The sequence below is a fragment of the Syngnathus leptorhynchus genome, chromosome 20 (assembly GCF_054491065.1).
Source record: "Syngnathus leptorhynchus isolate UIUO chromosome 20, UIUO_Slep, whole genome shotgun sequence".
Classification (NCBI taxonomy): domain Eukaryota; kingdom Metazoa; phylum Chordata; class Actinopteri; order Syngnathiformes; family Syngnathidae; genus Syngnathus; species Syngnathus leptorhynchus.
In genome coordinates, this window is record NC_141214.1 from 3406475 (window position 1) to 3429866 (window position 23392).

At 43.9% G+C, this 23392-nt stretch overlaps 3 protein-coding genes across 10 annotated transcripts; 2 read left to right on the top strand and 1 right to left on the bottom strand.

Moving 5' to 3' along the window:
* Positions 1–250: 250 nt before the first annotated feature.
* On the bottom strand, positions 251–21097 carry LOC147040920 (uncharacterized). Of its 7 annotated transcripts, XM_085900586.1 has the most exons (21): positions 21027–21097; positions 20347–20411; positions 20175–20250; positions 13997–14154; positions 9382–9585; positions 8525–8593; positions 8347–8367; positions 6957–7120; positions 6784–6892; positions 6285–6389; positions 4800–4919; positions 4485–4633; positions 3832–3974; positions 3242–3480; positions 2776–3058; positions 2523–2703; positions 1457–1561; positions 1317–1367; positions 1192–1246; positions 921–1121; positions 251–823 (listed from the first exon to the last, which is right to left on the bottom strand). In XM_085900586.1, exons 4-21 carry the CDS (start codon positions 14061–14063, stop codon positions 813–815), a joined length of 2277 nt encoding a protein of 758 aa, XP_085756712.1. In that variant the 5' UTR covers positions 14064–14154; positions 20175–20250; positions 20347–20411; positions 21027–21097; the 3' UTR covers positions 251–812. The 7 variants fall into 7 exon arrangements, with proteins under 7 accessions (XP_085756712.1, XP_085756714.1, XP_085756711.1 ...); XM_085900588.1 differs by lacking the exons at positions 20175–20250; positions 20347–20411; positions 21027–21097 and having other exon boundaries at positions 4485–4609; positions 13997–14452; XM_085900585.1 differs by lacking the exons at positions 20175–20250; positions 20347–20411; positions 21027–21097 and having other exon boundaries at positions 13997–14443.
* On the top strand, positions 17482–19930 carry LOC147040921 (stonustoxin subunit alpha-like). Its single transcript, XM_085900593.1, has 3 exons — positions 17482–17569; positions 17650–19119; positions 19184–19930. The coding sequence occupies exons 1-3, from the start codon at positions 17482–17484 to the stop codon at positions 19726–19728; spliced, it is 2103 nt and encodes a 700-aa protein (XP_085756719.1). The 3' UTR covers positions 19729–19930.
* meaf6 (MYST/Esa1-associated factor 6) lies at positions 20632–23270 on the top strand. Of its 2 annotated transcripts, XM_085900594.1 has the most exons (8): positions 20632–20790; positions 21473–21588; positions 21653–21740; positions 21811–21856; positions 21929–22121; positions 22401–22430; positions 22845–22878; positions 22956–23270. In XM_085900594.1, the coding sequence occupies exons 1-8, from the start codon at positions 20701–20703 to the stop codon at positions 22968–22970; spliced, it is 612 nt and encodes a 203-aa protein (XP_085756720.1). In that variant the 5' UTR covers positions 20632–20700; the 3' UTR covers positions 22971–23270. The 2 variants fall into 2 exon arrangements, with proteins under 2 accessions (XP_085756720.1, XP_085756721.1); XM_085900595.1 differs by lacking the exon at positions 22401–22430 and having other exon boundaries at positions 20633–20790.
* The last annotated feature ends 122 nt before the right edge of the window (positions 23271–23392 follow it).

Here is a 23392-nt window from a genome sequence, read left to right on the forward strand (position 1 = left end):
TATTTTTTGCCAATATTGTTTTATTTTGTAATAAATGAATGATATTGTTTTTTTGTCATCACTATCAGTTCATAATTAATAAATCACATGACACTTGAACACACCTCAGTTATTAGCTCCATTGTCAGATCACTTACGATGAACCAAATCAAAACTCACCTTTACTGCTCCTGTTCCTCAAAATATGATGCTGAATCTGAGTTCAAGTTGCACAGTAAATAAATAAATGAAGCTTTAAAATGAAAATGCAGACGTGTAACTTCCCTTTCATAAAGCTTTATTTCACAGATCCCCTGTGACAGGAGGCCTATAGGCAGCCAGGCTCATTATACATTTACATACACTGTCTGCTCTTCATGTTAAATAACTCAACATTTCAAGACAAAAACGACAGACGCACATTGTTCAACTTAACAATATTAGAACGACGGTAATAATAACAACCATTGTCAAACAAGAAATCTTTTTTTTTTATCCCCACAGGTCTTATACTGTATTTTCTAAAAATTCAGTCATTTTTAAGGTGCACTGTAGAAGAATGTGCATGTGACATGTCAATAAAACTTGCACCGGAACTCGTGTTGAAGACATGAGAATACTGAATTATAGAATTATATTTCATTCTTTTCGATGAGCGTGTGTTTTCCCCCCTTCCTTTGTCCTAACGTGTTGTCATGGAGTCAGCACAGGCGTGTTGCTTTTTTTTGGCACACATTTTTTTTTTATGTGTTCTATCTGTATAAGCTGTCATGGTGTAGCATGAATATGCTGAAGCGGGAGACGTAAGGCGAGTCCATGAATCGATGGGGGACTCACAGGACCTCTGCAAGGGAAGAAAAGATAAAGCAGAGAGGAAAAAAATAAATAATAATCCATCCCATTATAAGTGCTGTTGTCCATCATCACTGCTGATTACATACCTGCCACATGCTGAGATTTCATGGGCCCTGTTTTCATCAGGAAGGGCTCTCCTCCCGTCACCAGTCCACTCTGGGGAGCAGCCGGGTTAGCGCCGCTGTTCCGTTGCATGATCTGATCAAACTCGCCGTTCTGGTGACCGTCAGGCTGCACTCCGTTCACGACAGTTGACCCGCTGGCGGTGGGACTCAGCAGGTTCTCACCTGTCACCAAAATAGATTATTGTGGAACAAATACAGACATGGAAAAGAATCATTTGAGTGAGTCAGATACCTTTAGTGAGGTCTGAGTCCTTTCCATTAACCTGTGGAGATGCCTTCACATCTTTCTGTAATGAACAAAAAAACAGGATTGTTATAAGGATGACATAAAAGGACACCAGCTTTTGTTAGACCTACTTTTTCTCCTGCATCACTCTTGCGAGTCCTCTTCATGATCTCTTCGAGACGCTGCACACAAAGTAAATAAATTAGCTGCGCTTTCCTCAAGATGAAGGACGAGGATGGACTTTGACGTGAAGGACATGCTTCTCCCCCACCTTCTTTCTCTCCAGTCGCTCCTGCTCTTCCTTTTGAAAGTGTTTTTCTCGCTCCATGCGCTGCTGCTCGGCCTCTTCGCGCGCTTTGGCCTCGGCCTCCTCCCTCTGTAATTAGGTCAAAAGAAACACTTTGTAAGACGCCTGTCAACATAATGACATGTTTGGTTTGCTACATTGTTTAATTTTCATGCATTTTTATGGACCCTCTTGTATTATTTCTTTCCTTGAAATAGTAAAAACATTTTATTATAAGCACATTGTTTCCTGTAAAAATATGTCTTTAGTCTCATGCTGTCTTAAATAAAAAAAAATGCTACAAGCTTCCACTAGAGGGCAATACATGACCAGCCAGTGCTGTAGGCCTTTGCAATTTTATAAATACAGTACATAAGCAATAAACTCTATGACATGGTTCAGTAAGTATTAACAGTCGTTGTAGCAGACATATATCGTGATACAAGCTATGTCAAAAAACGTTCAATCCTTCCACGTCAACTGAATGAGCAAGCTCCAAAATTTTCTATGGGCAGGCAGGTAGCTCTCATATGCCCATAAATAAGATTCCAGCCAATCTTGACCACTGTCATGTAGAACAATGGCTCCATTGAAGGAGAAAAGGCGAGTTAAGGATAGGCTAGCCGAGAGCTAGCGTCGTGGTGGCGTACACTGACTCTGCTTGTCTGACCATCAGCCCACCGCAGGCCCGCTCAGTGAAGGAGACACAAGCAACATAGGCTTGTCACTATCTCCTCCATCACAATGGCTCCCTCAGCCGCCACTCATTGCTATTATGGAGGTCACCAGCTGGCATGTGCCCTGGGCAGACAAGGGGCCTCTCTGACTATTAGGGCTCACGCGTGATACATCGAATCCGTGACAGCGGCGCGCATACTGTATTTCTCCCCCGTTTTTTTTAATCTGCCCAGATGCCAGACAACACAGACGGCTGGACCATGCTTCTATGCATTAAGTGTCCCAGATGGTACAACGGGCCTCTCAGCTGGACTGCCACATATTTAAAAAAAAAAAAAAAAAAGCTAAATCCGTCATTCATTAAAGCACCGGCCTGTTTCTGCAGCCTGTCGTTCTCCTCCTGCTCAGCTTTGGCCCGTTCCTTGGCTTCCTTCTCATCTTCAGCTCGCTGAGCTTCATCCCTCAGACGCTGCTGCTCGGCCATGAAGCGAGCTTCTTCCTCTCTGCGTTTCCGCTCTTCCGCCTCCCGTGCCATCGCCTCTTCCCGGAGGATCCTGGAGGGAATCGTGCATTTTAGACATGGCGTATCGGGACTCCTACTATTCCAAGATGGCACGCAGCCAAACCTGTTCTTGTGCTCTTGTTCTTGGCGTTCCTGCTCTTCCCTCTCCCGCTGCTCCCGCGCTTGTCTGCGTTTTTCGGCCAGGACGCGAGCGGCCTCCTCTGGGTCGTTGGTGCCAGCTGATGGCCTGCTGGGCGCCGCGGTCGGATTACTTGCGGCGTTGACTGCGGGCGAGGCAGCTGGTGTGGTGAGCTCTTCTTTGGGCACAGACCCGTGGGAGGCTTCAACAAGTGGTGGGTTGGGGGAAGGAGATGAAGCTGGGGTAGCAGCTGACACATTATGGGAGTCTACGGGAGAGGATGGAGATGTATCATGAAGGAGGCGAGTGACGTGACAGCCTGAATAAATAATGACAGTCAACACATCAACTAAAAGCACACAATACAATGGTGCTGCGTAATATGGATGACAGCCAAAACCCGAAGGCCACCTTGAAGGTTGGCTTTCGTCACCATGGTTACCACACTCACCCTTTTTCTCCTCTGAAGTCGACACCTTGGGTTCTTGGCTGGTTTCCATGGCGACCGTAGTGACCGTCTGGGCCTGCAACCTGGCGGGTGTCTGGGCCCGTTTAGGTCGAGTTTTGGAGCCAGGAGGGGGCGTCTTCTTCCCCGTGGGCGTCTTGGAACCCGGAGCTGATACCAAAGGCGATAAGGGACGACCTTTGGGAGGAGCGGGTGATGGAGGTCTGGTTCTTGGCTTGGGGGTGCTGAGACAGGGAAGAAGCACGCAAGGGAACGGATGACCTCAAATGGAAATGGGACTGTCACCGTGTCAGGAGAAGTTTTGAGTTTCCAGGTACACTTGTGTATGAAACAAAACTAGGTCAAGTGGAAGCGGAACTCCGCTTTGTGTTGACACCATTCTCTCACTCGAGGGACCCAAAAAAAGCATTCATTGCGAAAACCCAGTTCAGTCTGAGAGATGTGCTCGTGCCCACAATGGTGCCTGAACCACGTCCAGCAGAACTTCTCTTCGTACTCAGATGAGAGCATCTCGGACCATCTGTTCAAAACAACCCGACTCCAAGAATAAATAACTTTCATCTATGCTGGAATACCTGGACTCTGGCAGGGATCTCCTGGTAATTGTGATGGGCGATGCCGTCTGTCTCTTCTTCTGTACTCTCTCTTTTGTCAGTGCGCTCTTCTCTTTCTCGTTCTCTCTCTCCTTGTCCTTCTTCTCTTTCTTCTTTTTGTCAACCTTGAAAGCAGCCCCAAAAATTTCAACGGAGGGTTTAAATCAGCGCGGGTTCTGTTCACATCGGCTTTAAAATAAGTTTGAACCATTGTTATTCATATCCTTTTCCTATCATCTCGCAATTGTACTTTGCCTCGAGGGTGAAGTCGCTCTCTCTTTCAAGCTTTCATCTTTTTACACACAAATGCACTCCGACTGAGCTCACTTTGCTGTTTGTAAGAAGACGTGGCCAGCGGCCAAATGTATTTTTGCTGAGCCGCAGTGAGAAGTCATCAATATTCAACAGGATAGTCCCGCTATTTTAGATGAGGACCACGTAAATCAGAAATATTAATGAACCAACTGTGAAAGGTACTAAAAAAATATACTGCAACACAAATCAAAAAAGGAAAAGCGAGCTGCCACTTGTTGCCTGGCAACATAATGATCCCCCCCGACTTGCAATTTCTTCCGAAGAGCGCAAATAGATGTTTAGAAAGGAAGGTCGTTCCTAATATGGCAAATGGTGCCTACCGGTGTGAAGTTTCGTTGACGTTGACGCTGGGTGATGTCGGGCGTGCTGGCAGAGGAGTGCCTCCAGCGCTCGGCGGAGTTTTGGTGGTGATGGTGGGAGCAGGCGTTGAGCGGGCTGGCTGAAGCTGAGCGGGAGCAGTGATGAGAGTCTGAGTAATGTGTAGACATGCAGGGATGGGGACGGGGTGGGTCACACACATTGACACACCATGCAAGCTGGTATCAAACTTTAAGACTCTTTGTAAGTCGTCGTTAAATGCAGACAGAGACAAAAAACACAACAATTGGTTGAGTGACAAATACACACACACTCACAAGAGTCACTGTTGTTGAGGAGGGTGGCGGCGCTGCGACTGCGAGCCAGGAAGGACAGCGTAGGCGTCATGAGCCGCTCCACGATCCTGCTCTCCCACGGGCTCAGACGCAGGCTGCGGGCTGACACAAGAGGGCGCCGTCAATATCGGGTCATTGTCAAATCCTCTCCACCTGTTACAGCACGTCGATTGTCCCCTATGCACTTTTCCGAAATAAACCCAAGTATGAATTATTATTATTATATTATACATTCATATTTGTAAGCATTAGTAAACAGGAATTTTAAGACTTTTATAGTGTACAGAATTTCATCCACAATAAAAAAAGGTCATAAAGCTATACCATTTTTTTTTTTTTTTTTTTTAAACACGCATACAGTATATGTTGACATTTCCAAATGTATTTAAATGCCGCAATCATAAAATATTTGGTCCTCACGAGTAAATGTCAATTGCTTTTTTTGGATCATAAACTACTGTCTTTATATACAGTAAGCGCACATGCTGTCACCTTCGCTGTGTGTTTTATGACAAACCAATAAAAGGACTACCTCTTGTTGCTAGGCAACCGCAGTGTACCACCCGCCACCTCCTCTCCTCTTTCTCCAATGCGGCAAGAAGGAGCCCCCGGTTTTGCTGCTGATCGACTGTTCTGTGTGGGTCGTGTGGTGCTTGCGCCCATGTGGAAATGTCAGCACACTCTTTTCACCAATGACCATTGCAATATGCTAATTGTGTTTCATATCGGAAATGTCTTCGATGTAGAAATGCAAACGCTGTAGTCTAGATGAAACAGTATTATATTCTTAATATCCCAGTAAGCATATTAGCATGCTGACTTAGCACACCACAATAGCAAAATATTGCCTCAGAAAAGCCCCAGTACGGTTATATGTTTGTACAAGATGCCACAACATTATTAGTAGCGTTCAATCTGTAGTCGCAGATTGAAGAATGTGGAGGAAAACATATTGTTGAATAATAATAATAAAAAAAAAAAAAAAGGAGTTGATGTCGTAACACAATTCAATATGAAGACACTGCTCATGAACAGAAAAGTTCATTGCACCACCGAGACCACCAACACCGATACCACCGAGCCACCGACAGAAAGGTGGAGGGAGACAGCACATGAAAATGCCGTGAAGAGACATTCAAGACGACGAGGCATGGTGCGATGACTTCATAGATGAAAAAGACCCAAAATGCACAGAAATCAAAGACCAACCAAACCAAAATGAAAAGTCAAATTAAAAAAACCACGATGCATACGAGAGACCGTGAGAGCGTTGTTGGGGTGGGGGGGAGGAGGTGCGTGGCCAATGACCGATCACCAAGCGCAGGCAGGCAGGCAGGTCACCAGACACGACGATTATAATAATCAAAGAAAACCCAAAAATCTGAGGGAGGAGGTGGGGAGGGGGAAGGTGGAGCGGGATGAGGAGGGAGGAAAGCCTGGCGGACATTGACGTTGGCTCGTCCTTACTTCTGCTGGGGGAGTTCCAGAGGGTGGCAGAGGACTTGGACAGCCTGTTGTTAATGACAGGGTCCACCTGTCTCGGCAAGTTGACCGTGGAGGCCGAACATCTGCCTGCACCGGAGAGAACGCAACACACAACATCTGTTCACACCGTCCACACCGTTGGGCCTTACTCTGGAGAAAAGGGGAGCAACGCACCCGTGCCTGGGGTCAAATATATTCCCATTGGGTAGATGAAGGAGGGGAACAGTAAGGGGTCAGTAAAAGGAGTAGGAAGAAAGAAGAAGAAAAAAAAAAATCTGCCCCCTGGTGGTCAGTCTCAAATGAAAGTTGCCATATCGCAAGACAATTCCCAGCACTGACGTTATGTGTAGTCCGCCCTCGCAACCGCAAACGCTTTCTGAGAACATTTCCTCACATTGCGTCACTTTGGATGACTGGCTGTGCAACGCTTCTTCAATCAAAGTGACCATGCCGACCGATACATTTGTCTCCCAAAACTCACTTTCCCTGCGGGAAGTCTGGTTGAGTCCACCCGCCCAAGACCATCTCTGCTGGCGGATCTCGGCCCACGTCTTTTTTGTGGACCTCTTGATGGCTGACTCGTATCGCTCCTGCGCCGCAAAGACAGCAAATGGTCAAGGAGAAAGTTACGAGCACTATGAATGTGAACCTGACCTTGTTCTTCTCCAGTTTCTGCCTTTGCTTCTCCTCCAGAAGAGCTCTGCGTTTTTCAGCCTTCAGTCGCTGTTCCTCCAGCTTCTTCCTGCGATCCTCCAGCTGACTCTCTCTCAGACGCCGGGCCTTCTCTTCCTTCTCCAGCCACTGGGCTTTCTTTGCCGCTGTTATCACGAAAAAAGTGTGTCATTTCACGGATTTATGAGCTCACAATGCTAGTCAAGATGATCTCCTCGCTGTGCCCTGAGGAGTGGAAGCAGATGAAAGTTTTTTTCACAGCAATTGTTGCTAAAGTTTCCCCGCGGTGCTTCAAAGACTGCTTGAGCAGATGCAAGTCTGTACGCGACCACGGCTCATTTGGTGGGAGAACAATTAAACAGCAATCGGCTCTTTTCAATTAAACTTTTGTCATGCCGGAGAGCAGCTGTGCTTGCTTTTGAACCTTCAGCCTCATGTCAATTCGGAAACTGTGCCAAAATAACTGAATGAGTCGGCAGGAATATTTTGTTGTTGACGATTATTTAAAAATATTTTGTGGGTTTAGTCCTGAGGAATTTCGCAGTGTCACGCCAAGATGCGATTTTTCTCCCATTCAGTGGCAAACGACAAACTCCTTCTGGTAATCCAATTGCTGGCGGGGGAAAAAAAAAAAAAAAAATCCCATTATGCTTGCAGGATTACTGCAGAATTGTGAAAAAATACTTTAAGTTAAAGCTTAGGTTTGTATTTATAGGCTTCGGGACAAATCGCCAGTAGATCCTCTTTCATTTGGACCCAAATTTGTCTGAATTGTAAAGTAGCACTTGCATCGAGATTGAAACATTGACGACACGGTTCAGCGTTTATATTGATTCACAATAAGAGCCACCATCGTGGAATAAATCTTGAATAAGGCGATCACCAAGATGTCGTTCCAACTGTGGTGCGACAGCACTAGCGATGCTAATGAATATGGTAATTAAATCTAATCTCTCTGCAAGGCCTGGTTTTACATCGCATTAATGGTGGCTCGGCCAAGGCTTCATAACATTATCCCTCTTCCACTCATCTGGGAGGATGACAGACATAAATTTTCGGGTCCTTCATTTAAGAGAGCACTCAAAAGGTCAGAGGTCACAGATTAGAAACCACCCATACCTTTGTTGTCTGGGGGGAAAAAAAAGCCAAATGATAAATCACTGACCCACATCGTTTTAATTTTCCAGTCCATACCACAATAGTGTCAAAAATGTGAAACATGCATTTGAGGTTAGAATGAAAAGCAAATGAATCAAATTAAAAATGGAAAGAAAAAAAAAATCTCAGAAAGTGAATCACCACCCTCCCAAATCCACTTTTGTTATTTCGGAATGATTTGAACGCAATGGACGGTTTTAGTGAAGCGCCTTACCTTGCAACTGTGTTTGCTCTTCTGAAAGCCATGCAAGGAGACAACAATAAGAAACGTCAATAACAGAGAGCCAGGGAAGGGACGGCGATAAAAGAGGTTAGAATTGAAAAAATAAAAATAAACATGCATCGACTTGAGTAGTGCACGAAGCAGTTTGTGAATCGGGTTTATTACTCACCGATATATCGGGCTCTTTCCTCCCTCCTTTGCTTGGCGAGCTTCTGCCGCTGCTCGGAGTTCATGGAATCTGCGGAAGGAGCCACGCGACAATTTATGAGGATTTCTCAAGGTCGAAGCAGCCCGACTTGCTTGTAATAATGCCGTGGGATTGATTTGGAATATTTTGCAGACTTTTGTGTCTTTTGCCACTGTCTGCTTGACTGATCCCGATATGTATGTGAACGAATCAGAGCGTGTGACACTTTAGCGCCGTCACCATGGCAACCGGATTTTAATCCCTGCCTCTCTCTCTCCACCTTGGCTCTGTTATAGGGATGTAGTGTACAGTATACATTAACAGACTACGTCCCACTGAGATGCCATTAAAAGTGCCCCCCCCCCAACCCCCAACCTGCACGTGACAAATGATTTGGCTTTTGCCCAAAGCCATCTGTCTGGCGGGAATGAATTGATCGACATCAAAGTACAAAATTATGTAACTGTCTCACACATTGCATTTTACATGTGGGCTTTATTTGATCTCGAACAACATGGGCCAAAATTCCTTGTGTTGTTGCTGCACCTACGGTACAGTAAATGAAAATGCTTATTTATCTTTTTTCTTTTTATTTACGCAACAAAAAAAGTGACCTTGCAGGTTGTCACTGTGTTTCAAAGCGCTGTACATAAAATGTCATTTTTAATTGCTTGTAAACAAACAGTTGGGTGTCTGGAGAGCCTGACAATTACATAAATTATATCTTTTATTATTTCTAAAAATGTGTTTGCGATGCTTTGCTCGCTATGGTGTTATTGTTTTGTCGTGCCTCTCATTTGGAAAACCGGGTTACGTAAAACCGGCAGTCCATCGCTCACCTTTCTTGGGCCGAGGGCTGGCGGCGCTGGCGCCCGGAACCGACGTGTCCGTCTTGCAGGAGGCATCAGTCTCGGTGGGGCTTTCTGCTTTGGTGCAGGACTCCGTCTTGCAAGAAAGGTCCGTGATGGCCGAGTCGTCCGGCGTGAGAAATACGCTGCCTAAACACTTGTCTCCATTGTGGATGTCACCTTGCAAGGGCAGAGCTGGGAAGAGAGAAAAGAAAATGAGCTCTTCTTTTTTTTTTTTATTGCAACATTATCGACGGTATTGATTGTACTGGCTTCCTTCCTTGGTGGCTGACACACATTTAGTATCAAACCTCAGAAGTTCACGCGGGCTTCATTATCGTCAACACTCCAACCTCATTAGAAAAACTTCTCTTTCACACGTCACTCACACATCGGCGGCAAGACTGCGCCGCTTCTTCCTTTCCCTTTGAGCCCGGCAGATTTTTTTTATATTAATTAATTTATATATTTTTATTGTTATGAACAGACTGTTGGAATGAAAAAAAGAAAGGAGCGAGGTGATAGAGATGGACGTCGAGAGGCTGAAGGCCAACTTTCCTCTCACATTGCCAATAATGGGCATATGGAGAGTGATGCTCTCCTTGGACCCGGCCAAACACATAAATTACAGATTAACACCGGGCTTCTTTCCAACGCACCCCACTGTACGATAATCGTGGGATGTTAAATTGGATCCAATTTCTTACGGCGAGACAGAAAAAAAAAAAAAAAAGCGGCTCAAATATGATGGCCAACTAGAAGTCATTTCTGTACTTTTCCAAATTTGAGGAGATTATATCGTTTGATAGAGTTATATAGAATTTTGAATTACGCTGGAAACAAAGAAACGACAAATTACAAAGCCATAAAGAACAGCAGGCGCCCCGATGATAAGACACATAAAGCAACAGAACAAAGGCCGACTGTGGCGCAAGAAGACGACCGTCCGTCCGTCACATGACAGGGCGAGGCTGCAAGAGATTTGACCAGTTGCTAGCAGGTTTTATTTCCCCGCTAGCAAAGAAACACTCCATTCGTGTCCATGTTAGTGAACATTCACCAAAAGTTACAACGTGAGAAGAAATCATTTCATCTGTCAACACAAAACAAAAATGGGAACACGTGAGCAAACCCTCGTGATAGAATGACAAACTCAAAACACTCCCCGCTCACACCCCCCCTCCTCCTCCTCCTCGCCCTGACTGCTATCTTAGGTTTCTGTGCCACTGTGACAGACTTTGCGTTTATAAATAGCGACGGGCACCGTACAGAGAATGTCGGCCATAAAAGGGGCAAAGCGTCTGCCGAGGCACCTTGCAGCAAGTTGACCAAAAGGCACAACTGCAAGAACCAAGCCCAAGAAACAAAGCGTGGAAAATAAACTTTATGGCCATCCACATTAAACTGAAGCCGCAGTGACAAGAATTAGAGTTAGGCCACAACGGCTCATGTTACACTCTCATTCTTTCCCGGAATCTTTTTTTTTTTTTTTTTTTTAAAAACACAGACGGTTTATCGGGCAGATTTTGAAGCCGGCAAACAAAAGTAAGATCATTTTGAAAGAGATGTGGAAAAAGTTCTTCTCGGAGACCTTTTCTTGGCTCCGTTATAAAGTAAACATATTTTATTGATTCTAAATCTTGTGTAATGATTCACTCTACTTAAGGATGGTGTCAATTGTGAGGCAACCAGACCAAAACTCCAGCCAAAATCAGTCATGACTGGCGTGTGTTGTTATATCTGGGTCAGACCACCTCAGGAATCTCAGGCATCTAACAACTCTACATAGCATGCAACAAATTGGCACGGCCACCTACTAGTTCAATTTATTTCACGGAGGAAGTCAATCCAAATATGTACATTAATTTACTGAATACATTTGAATTCCCTGTCACCACTTCCTGTGTGTATATTAAAAACACGGAAATGCTCACAAGCCATAAGTGTCCACGCCACGGGGGGAATGGAAGAACATTCCTGAGTTGTTGAGGACAACAACAACGAGGCTGAGAGTGTGACATTCCCGAAATATTTTCTTTTCGGTCAATTAGTGGATTTTTGGCCTAATCTGCGACTCGTGACAAATAAACCAAAAGGTCATTGAGTTCCCGAAGGAAAACAAACAGTACATTTCTATCCCGGTGATCATGAGGCGTCCATACGGCGACACTTGCGAGAGTCAAAACAGACTCAGTGTGAGGAAGAGGAAGACAGGATGTGACTCCTTTGAGATGAAGGCTCTCCAGATGCTTTTAAACAAAGAAATGGGTTACCCAGTCACAGAGCTGCAACACAGACACAGCATTAATCATAGATGATTCATTCATTAATCATATTTTCCTGCTTCTCCACGTGGAGACGAATAAGGAAAGCCAAAGGTGGCGCAAGAGGATCAACAAGAAGTTGGAAAGAATCACGGCCGGGTATCATTTCTTCGGACGTGACCTCATCATGAGCTCATGTCCACAATGTGGCAGAAAATGAAGCAGACAGTAAATGGTAGTCAACATCTACATTCTAATAATAGAATCGACAGACTGAGTGGTGGGATTGAGTGGACAACAAGGGTTGTAAGTGCCTCACACACACACACACACACACACACACACACACACACACACACACACACACACACACACTCACACACACACTACAGAGTGCTGCTGCATCTGTTTGCAATTCCCCCGAGGTCAGAGCGGTGCATCAACACAAACATCCAAGTGTAGTTACTGCAGAGAACCAAGAATTGAATTCACATTCGCCAGACAACTTCTCCATTATATACGAAATAATCATCGAGTCTCTCGGAATTAAAATGTTTGCGCCGGTCGCCACAATGGCTAATCTCTCCGATGACGGGGTCTATTTGGATTGAAATAATCCCCCTCCAAACAGGATTAATAACATCAATGGCAATTTTTGAACCAGCAAAAAAAAGAGAATGAGGTGGGGAAACATGAGTAATCTGAGCATAAGCCCTCAGGAAGCTCTTTCATTCTCCTTCCAGGAGAATGGAGGCCCTTCCTCTCCTTTTCCTGCGAGGGCGTCATGGCAGAGATTTATAACATCTGCTCTCGGCTTCGCTGACGTGGAGCGGCGCTTAGAGACGAGCTCTGGTCTCCTCCTTTTCTACGTCTCGCCCTCCGAGCAGCAGTTTCTCAGACGTTCTAACATAAAAGAAAAAAAATACTTCTGCACTTCCGTTCAGATACATTTAAGAAATTTAGACTCATTTGGGAAAAATGGTGGACTTTGTACTCCTAAGTACACAATGTTGTAAGGTTTTGAGACTGGATTTTCAGACCGCCGGTGATCTTGACAGCGAGCCAAGAACATTACGTCAACATAGCTCGGGAGCAATCTGGACAAAAGGGAGTGAGAGTCGACGTCTCGTGATTCTTTTCAGTGCCGTGTTTAACCGAAAACTGAGATCCTAACTCCAGGGCAACGCCGCAGAAGGTCGAAAGTTTTTCCATCTGAACCACTCGCACTGCAAATTTTTCCATACTGGGCCTTGGGGAGTGAACTCATCCACCTCCCCAAAAAAAAAAACAGTCCTAAGGTCTTTGGTCATACGTTGATCCATATCAGAGCTTGAATGAACCACTATCACATCATTGTTTGGACTGGGACGGTCTCCTCGTCTAGCATTTTGGGATTATGACGGCCATTCAGGCCACTGCACACACACACACACACACACACACACACACACACACACACACACACACACACACACACACACACACACACACACACACACACACACACACACACACACACACACACACACACACACACACACACACACACACACACACACACACACACACACACACACACACACACACACACACACACACACCAAGCTGTAAAAAGCAAACAACCCGTGGTTGGGATCCGCTTCTTTTGTTTTCCCCTTTGCTATTTTTACAAGACTGAGACTCTGAGAGAGGAGAGAGACACCGACAGAGAATGTTTCAGTTTATCTAGCGTGCCTGTCTTTTCGGGGTATGTCACATTCCTGATAACGTCACGTACTGGAGCTCTCGGTGGAAGGCCCGGAAACCAAGTTATCGCATTTACTAGCATGTATAACACGAAAAGGCAAGAGCATCAGTGCGGGGTCTGGTTGACACCATTTAAATTAGTATCCACTAGGACCTTCATGAAATATGAAGTTACCATGCTTCGTAAGTCCAAAAGAATAAATGTCCTCTCTCTCTCTAAGTGATGTTCCTCTGAGCACCAGCAAATGCATGGATGGACACCCACACATGAAAAATATGCAACATGGCAACAGTAATAAAGGTAATGCACGTCTGGTGGAGACAGGGGAGGCGAGGAGGGGGGGTGACATCGTCCATCAAGATGCACAGGTCAAGGGGAGATGAAGGGTAGATGTTTGTCTCCAGCTTTATGATCCATCTTGTTCATTGAAATCAGGCGGTGTGACTTTTCATATATCAGCATTTATTTATACGTTTTGCAGAGATGTGTTACGTGTTTGCATGCCTAAAGAAGACCAATGCAGTATTTCCACTGCCACTATCACAAGTCTTTTATTTTACAAAGGCATCATGACCTATTTTGATCCTGTACTCACATTTATCTGTCAGTGTCAGCTTCTCGTCGAAATGATGTCCAAGATCCTTATAATCCATTGCGTCCATTCAGGCGGATTGCAGTTGCTGTCATTCCTCACCAGTCTCCCAAGTACAGGAGCTGCAACTCCCGGTCCTGATTCAGCCAAACACGCCCTTTCTAAAATCCAAACGGAAAAGCAGAGAAAGCGACACTAAAACCGATAGAAGTCGATTAATGTCCACTGAAAACGACGCGGAACCTTCGATGTTTTATACAATGTAAAGTGACATTAGTGTTTGGCTAATTGGCATTAGGCGCGTGTAACGCGTCTTCTGTGGAAAATCCACAGTGGGAATAAAATGCCTCAGTTGTGCCAACTGCAACTTGAGTCAAGTTAGTTGAAAAATGATCGTTTTCCGGTTAAGGTGTTCACTATAAGATTTTAGGCCTTCTGCGCATTTTCACAAAAGCGATTTATCTTGAATCCAAACATGGCAACAAATGTCTGCATCCGGAAAAGTGATTCAAATAATAAATGTAAAAATATCTATTCGACAATATATTATCAATCTACTTGTAGTTGAGGGTTAGGGTGAATTTTGAAAATTGGAAATATATCTTATTCTGAAGATAATTTGCGGCTTCCGGTCATTAACCTTACACGCTGTGATTAACTTCATGAAAATGATCGTTGAGAAAACCGCATGCCGGAAAGCTGGACTTTACCATGTGCTCGGACAAGCGAAATTGTTCTTTTGTGCATGGATATATGTGCAAAAATACATGTCAACATAACCATGGCAATATTTTTATGCACTATACGTTGTATTTAGTTTGCAGGTTGTACTTTGTAGAAACGCACTTTCCTTCTTTTAACTCGGGGAATGGTTTGACCCATCAGATGATTTCGAGCAGCTGAAAACAGGGTGACTTATATGTTGTAAAGTCGGTGTAATTACAACACTAGAGCCCAAGTTAACTGTTTATAACGGTAGAATTGTGCAACGCAATGAAAACAACTTGGACTCATAAAGAGACGAGAGTTGGAGTCTGAATGAATTAAAATGGCAGGAAAGTGCAGGGATCATATGGACACTAATTGAATGCTAATGTGAGGCCATTTTTCAGATGAACATGAAGTGACAAGGCATTATCTGCTATGTCATTCATATGATTTGTGATGACAATCTAATTAACTATTAATATGAATGTATTAGCACCGCACGGTGAGGTCTTCATTTCAACTCACCCAGAGGAGCAAATGATTGTATTCAAAGAAAAATTGTCAATGCAATTACAATAAAATGCACACTTCCATTTTAAGTATTTTAAACCTGGTGAAATCCACAGCAAGACCAAATGCAAAATCAATTATAAAAATCGGAAGCATTCCAAAACACTGATCACACTGTAATCTTGTGTTGTTTTCCAACTATTGCTGTGGGTCATGTGTTACAAAAAAGTAGAGCGAGATACTTGGATCTTCAGGAATAGCGCCTCGGGGAACCTGAAGAGAATCTTTGTTGCTCAGGTCATGATTTTGAGATACAGAAGAGAATGAAAACAGCAACGAGAAAAAAAGATGGAGATAAACAGTTGACGTCAAATTGAGCCCGGCTGCCGTGTTTGACCTCGGTATAAGGACACCGACGATGAAAGAAGCCATCCAGGAACAACTGGGAGTCTGTAGTCAGAAATGCCGCCAGAGATATGAGGCCCTATAACTTGAAGGCCTACCACTTCAACACCACAAAGTGAAAATGTTATTTTTTTCTAAGGGGGCCCTTGGAGTTGTCATGAACTTTTTTTTTATCACTGTCACAATTTTTTTTCTAATGACAGACAGAAGCAACAAGATGAAATAAATCTCGTCTAATCTCTTCCTGAACCGTGTTCCTATTGTGACTGCTCTTTTGGGGGAGTACATGTCCGTACTCGTTTGAAACGGAGGGCGGATCAGAAAAGCTCCCATCATTCCACAAAAGGCATGAATAATTGCACCTCCTCCACACAAAGCAACACAAAAGTCAAACTCAACATAAGCTGTTTTGCTCATCTACATCCTCCTTTTGACGGGAGGAGAGGCGTGGTTACACAAAAAAAAAAAAAAATGTCCTCACACTGTTAAAATCCCTCCCAAGCTCACATGAGCGGAGGTAAACATATTTGAAGAAGGCACGGTTGAGGTCATCATCTGAATATAACGACAGCTGATGCTGTGTGGGAGTCAAGCAGTTGTTCGGGAGGGCATGAAAAATACGAAAGAAAAAAAAAAAAATAGATCATTTATTTTAATAAACACATAGGCCTACAACACCAGATATATTGAATGTTTCTCATGATGGTGGTTATTTGAGAGCTCCGTTTTTCGAGAGTTTGACAATGTGTCCGTTTGAGCCATTGGTGAAGCACCATCCCAAATTCATGTCCACTCCTTCACATTGCCCTTGAGCAGTTGGCATTCTAGTGTCATCAGAATCTGTCAGCTGTTCCAGAGGCGGGCCGGGCCGCTGAGTGGACCCGCAAGCAGCTGGGACTGCAGCAACTCCCTCCCAGCACATATCAGAACCGCACAAAAGCATCCGAATATTAAAGGAAACCATAAAAATAGATGGAAATTGGAAAGCAATCAATTTGTTGAAATTGAGATCATTTAAATGGATGAAGTAAAACTTGTGAGCTTCAACTACTGCTCTGCAGCTTGTTGCTATGGTGATATGGTCTCCAAAGAGGCCTTATCAATACGGTCCTTTAGCGCCACCTGGTGGGAGCTTTGACACATTAATGCATTACGTGTTTTCAAAATGGGGCCTGAATTACAATAACGGCCCAATTTTCTGGCAATGCATAGCGAGTTTGAATACTACAGCGTAAAGAAGGTTGGAAATGTAAATGTTTAAATTTGCAAAAGATTGTTTGCATGTCAGAAATGACCAGGGGAGGTTGGAATTTTCCATGGGGCTGAAATTCAAATTATGCAGGCAAGCTTTAAAACTGTAAACGTTCCACACATGTAAATGTTATCTCACAACTAGCGCCCAACCTATACAACAACTTACTTTCAAATATATGTTTTTATATATCATATTTAAATATATGTGGGGGAGGGGGGGGGGGGGGTAAACAACACAGTTTTGTTTTTTAACATCAGTAAAAGCCAAAACTAAAAGCAAAAATAATATAAGACTTAACATACCCTTGAGGCTGAATGTATCGCAAGGTTATTTGAAAATCAAATTTCAAATGGAACTATACAACATGAAAATACATCCAAATTTTTTGGGGGAAAAAACGGCCATTTTTCACTATAAATGGTCTTGCCATCTCACAGATAATCACGCTGGTTTCTCCGGTCGCAGTTGAGAAGACTTTCAAACCGCTCCGCTGATCATCCCACCTTTGTCAGGTAAGTGACGACTCGGCTCGACTAGCGTGTTGAGAAATGATTGCTTCTAAGTTCCGTTCAATCTTTTGCCTGTCCAGGTACTCTTCATATCTGCAGGCATGTCGACCACTCTGAAATTACCCGCTCTGGGTCAGCCCTTCACTTTGGGGATGCTCTACGACGCTCGCAAAGATGAACTCATCCCAGGTAGAACATTTGTCCTTGTTGTTATTCTTTGATACCTTGACTTCCCAAGGACTTAACTTTCTACATGCTGGTTTGTCTAGGTTTCACTCTGTGGGATAAAGCCACTCTGGAGAGCCAGACTTCTGAAAATTCTCAGAAAAGCAGTTCCTTTAAGATCACGGCCTCGGACACCATTGAATCGAGGTCTTCTCTGATGGATATTGAAGCTTCTTTGAGTCTGAGTTTCTGCGGGGGGTTGATTGAAGTGGGAGGCTCTGCCAAGTACATGAGTAACCAGAAGAAATTCAAGAACCAGAGCAGGGTAACTTTCCAGTACAAAGCTAGCACCGTGTTTAAGCAGCTGTCACTTCCTGCTCTCGGGCCAATCGACAGCCGACAGAAGCAAGTGATTGAGAGCAGCACGGCCACCCATTTGGTCACGGGTATCCTCTACGGGGCAAATGCCGTCTTTGTGTTTGATAGTCAGAAGGTGGACGCTAGCAGTGTTCAAGACATCCAGGGTAGCATGCAAGCTGTGATCAAGAAGATTCCCACATTTGAAATTTCAGGAAGTGCAAGTATCAAGCTGACCGAAGAAGAGAAAAAGCTGACAAACAAGTTCAGCTGCACATTCTTTGGAGACCTCATTCTCGATTCAAACCCGGCCACTTTTGTCCAGGCGGTGGAAACCTACTGCGAGATTCCAAAACTCTTAGCCGAGCCGCAAAATAGCGCTCCCCTGACCATCTGGCTGTATCCTCTGAGCCAACTGCACGACAACGCTGCTAAGCTGGTCAAGGACCTCAGCGCCGGACTGGCGAGGAAAATCCATACGGCTATAGAAGATGAAAACCAAATCAAAATGAGATGCAACGACAGTTTGACCAGTAACACGGTCAGACAAATCCCGGTCATTTACAAAAACCTGAGCAGTTTCCAAAAACTTTGCACTTTTTACAAAGCCTCCCTCAAACAGAATCTGGCCAAGAACCTCCCCTCCATCCGCGCCGGCGCAGCCGACGAGAGCGTTTTAAATACGTTCCTAAACGATCGAGAGAATTCTCCATTCGCCCGGCAGCACCTGACCAAGTGGTTGGACACCAAGGAACGAGACATCAACGTCGTCGAGTCCTGCGTTAACGTGATGCTGACCGACACCACCGCTCGGGTGGTGCGCAATCAGTCCGAATTGGACCGAGTGGTGCTCACTCCGGGAGTCACCGATGTCATCTGCTATGTTTTCACCGACTTGGACACCAAAGACCTCTTCCTGGAATCCATGGGTAAATACCTGGACACGTTCCAGACTGGGAACGTGAGCGACGTATCAGCGTGTTTACCCCTCGATGTCATCGTCAAAATGAGAGAGAAGGCCCAAGAGTTTGCCAAATTTGCCAAACTTCTCAAGCGTAGCACCACCGCCAAGTTCCTTATCACGGCTTTGCCGAATAACAAATACAAGGGAGCGAGCATCTATCATTACAAAGATTACAAACTGATCACCGACAACTTCTCGCAGCCATCCATGCCACCGGTGGGGAGCATCACAGACAGAAAAGATGTCATCTGGTGTAAGTTTCTGCCGCGCCGTTTATATTTCCAAAGTCCAAATGTTTATTTCTCTCCATCCCTCAGATACGACTGATCTCACGCTGGACCAGAATACCGTCAGCAACAATCTCAGTCTGACAGATGGAAACAAGAAAGCCACGTATGGCATTGCCCAGTACTATTCCAAAAACAGCTCCAGGTTTCAAGATTTTGATCATGTTCTATGCAATGAGCAGCTAAACTCTCGGCATTATTGGGAGGTGGAGTGGAGAGGTAACGTTTGTTTGGCCGTCGCGTATACGTCAACGCCAAAGACCTCTGACGAAGTTGGCTATTATAAACAGGAGTTCACAGATTTCAAATCTTCCTGGGGTATAAGCGCGGGGGATTCCTACTTGGTGGAAATGGTAAAAAGTCACATGATGATTGATATGAACTGGAGCCTTTACGGTCTGTCTGTTAACAAGCTTGGAGTGTTTCTGGATTATCCCGGCGGTACTTTGTCCTTCTATAGTATCGCCGGAGAAAAGCTGAAACACCTCCGTACTATCTCACACCAGTTTGATCAACCGCTCTACGCCGGTTTTGGGATTGTGGACAAACAGAGTTATATTCACCTGACGTTGTAGCGCGGCAAAAGTATCACCTTTCAGATCAGCTTTGATCCTTTAGGTCTATGGCTTACGCTTTCTCTCAATATTTCTGGTAAAAAAATGTTGTTGTTTTTTTTAGATCAGGCTTAACAAAACAAAAAGTCAAGTACCTCCACTATGCAAAGATTTGATGCATGTGGACAGCTTTGAGCGTGTGTTCTCCATAGTAAGCAGCTGAGTCAACAAAGATGAAATACTTGAGCCTGATGATTTTCAATTTGCTGTTTGATGTAGCTCTAGACTTTTATTGTCAATATATTTGCATGGACAATTAAAAATGTTTTACGCATGGCATTGGAATTTGTTGTACTTCATTTTGTCGCCCTTTTAATGTAATGTCAACAATGCGCTGTCTAATTCTAATTTGGATGAAAAGGTTGTAATTCAAAATGAACTTTTTATGAATGTTGCATTAGAAATACCTTGCGCGTTGTGCAGCATCCTCTTTTGGTTTTGGATGCAAATGCATGAAGAATAGCCATTCCTGAATGTCTCCTCCTTGAATTACAAAGAAACGACATTTGTTTCGAAGGAATAATGAAGTAAACAGTAAAAAAGATATATATATATATTTCTGAGAGGCTGAAATATCACCTGAACCAGAAAATGAAGACGTTGGTGGTGGGTCTGAATCTTCTCTGTAATAGACTGCATAATTACTACAAAATGGAATGCACAAAGGCAAAAGGCATCATTATGACATTTTAAAACCGTTCTATTTTCCAAACCGCCTTGCATTACTTGTATTATTTAGATCACGACCTTTGACCTCACAACAAAAAAAGTTGCAACGACTACTCTGCAGCTTGTTGCCATAGTGATTTGATGCCAACTTATTTCTACGGTCTTTTGGCGCCACCTGGCGGATGCAACGACGCATTTAGGCGTTACTGCAAGCTATCCCGCCACCTTTTTTGTTTCCCTGCGATCTCCACTGCTCGATCCATCATGGCGATGCACGCTAAGGCTACTCCGCCGCAGATCCCGGACACTCGCCGGGAGCTTGCCGAACTGGTGAAGAGGAAACAAGAGCTTGCAGTATGTTTATGTTACGTCGATAAAATGTTTTTACCGTGCGGGGTCTCCTCTAACGCAAAATTCTAACGTTTATGATGACATTTCAGCCGGAGTGGTTAGCTTAGGCCTTGTACATGCTAGGCTAATAAAGGCTACCTGCATCGCGCTTCTTTCTAAGCTAAACTTTAGGCACATTGATCGTTGAAACTTTGTGCTTTATATATTATGTTCTATGATGTTGAATTAAATCTACCTACGTTTCCAGACGCTTGAAAACTTTGTTAATCTGCACCAATTTAATTTTTCTGTGCAGGCTAACCCGCTAGAAGCTAGACCGGGGTCTGCGTGAGAATCGAATCCTCGCGGGATTTAGATTTAATGACGTCACCAAATCTGGACAAACATGATAGGCGCATATTAATGACAGTTGAATTTACAATAATTATCAAAATAAATACATAGCTTGTAAAAGTAAAAACAGTTCAACATTATTGGTGTTCTATAAGGATAAAAAACATGTATTTATTCCATGAAGAAAATATCATATTTACAATGTCATTCATAAAAATACACTCATTCATATGAATAGAAAAGCGCCACAGAGTGAAAACAAATATTTACAAATTAAAACAGGGAAGAGTAGCAATTTCAGTCTCTCACTGCTCAAGAATGCAAAACAAGTTATTTTTCAATTGTGTTGTAGGAGACGCTTGTGAATTTGGAGCGACAAATATATGCCTTTGAAGGCAGCTACCTAGAAGACACTCAAATGTATGGCAACATCATCAGAGGATGGGACCGATACCTAACCAACCAAAAGTAAGTCGTAAGCGCGGGAGTAAAAGCTAGATTACGTTATTAATTTGCATCGTGGCTCTTACAGGAATTCTAATAGTAAAACTGATAGAAGAAATCGAAAATTCAAGGAGGCTGAGCGTCTGTTCAGCAAGTCGTCAGTCACATCAGTTGCAGTAAGTCTTTGTTGTTTTTGTGTGACCCGTTTTGATGTATCTCACCTTGGAATATTTTTGGGATCAACAGGCGGTGTGCGCGCTCGGTGGGATACCAGATCACATGAACGAAAAACGTGAGGAAAAGAGACGTGCGCCCCAAAAGATGTCATCACGTACGCGTGCTGAGATCACTTTTCTTTTGTCAGGTGAGGCGGGGAGCGGCACAGAAAGCGACGCCTCTCCAGACCTTCAGAACCAAGAAAACGAACCCAGCCAGGAGGACACGGAAGACGTCGACTCCACCCTGCAGGACTTAAAGCCTCAAAAAGCGGCGTCTTCCTCTTCATCCGGTAGTCATCACGGAAGTCATAAGAAGAGGAAGAACAAAAACCGGCACAGGTAGACACAAATTCATTTAAGTTCGTACAGTTTGTGTATTTCGAATTCATGATAGCAGAGACTGTGAAATGGCAGAAACAATGGCCACGGGCAGGATTACCAAATGAACCATGCAGGATTCCTCTGAAATAAGATTGTAAATATAAATCTGAATGTTGAATATTTTCAGGCATTATTTTAGTAGGCTTTAAAACAACGCTTGTCGGGGTTGGTGAACTAACAGCTGCTGATCTTTTCCTTCCCCTCTTGTAATACTGACTCCTCCCCCTTCCCTCCCAGCCCTTCTGCCATGTTTGATTATGACTTTGAGTAAGTTCTGAATTTTACTTCCTGCTCCTGTGGTCTGCACATCCCGTCCGCTCGTAACCGCATCCTGAAGTCTTTATGTCGATTTCAAGCCTGCTAGTTCTTTGAGTCATGCTGCATGTTTTTGAATACTACTTCTCAGCATCCATCACTCCTCATGGCTTGTTTCTGGGCCCCGGCGTCACATATTTTTCGGGGAATTCATGCGCTTGTCAAAAGCAGTGCTGTTGTTGTAAGATGATGGGCTGACTGCAGGTTTGTCTGCAAAAAAAAAAAAAAAAAAGAAGAGTTTCGCATTTTATTTTGCTGTGGTTTGGTTTTGAGGCTCCCTCATGGTACAGTAGTGGCACGGCTTTTTGTCATTGCTCTCGGAATGAAATCTCTCCTAATATCTAAAGTCGATATCTCTGTTGTCAGGTTCGACATGAAAGTGAACAAGAAACCCAGAGCTGTAAGTCTGTTTTTTCAAAAATCCTACAATTTATGCCTTTTTGAATTTCATCATTTCAATTTTCCCTTCTTATGCAGGAATATTCTACCTGAACACGACAAGATGTGGACCCACATGAGACTTTGTGAACTTTTTACACCCCCCCCCCCCCCATATTATGATGCGTGCATTACGCTCAAAACATTCCCCATCTTCCAAGTATCCTGCATGTTACTCCACACCAGCCAGTAACATTTTGTATAGTGTTTAAAAAAAAAAGACTATTTATTTTGTCGGCAATTTTTTTTCAGCCCACATTGTTGTGAATCCCCTTCGATTATCTGTATTGTTTTTATTTCAGTGTTTTTCAAGAAGCTAATAAATTACCAGTGATGCTGGGTTTTTTCTAAAAAGTGTCAAGTGTAGTACCAAGATTGATCTGCAGGAGGCAGCATTGCCGTAAGATTAGTAAATATTGGCGTTAAATGGCTTGGGAATGCGCTCTTCGAGTAAATATAACTAGAAGCTTGGTGAA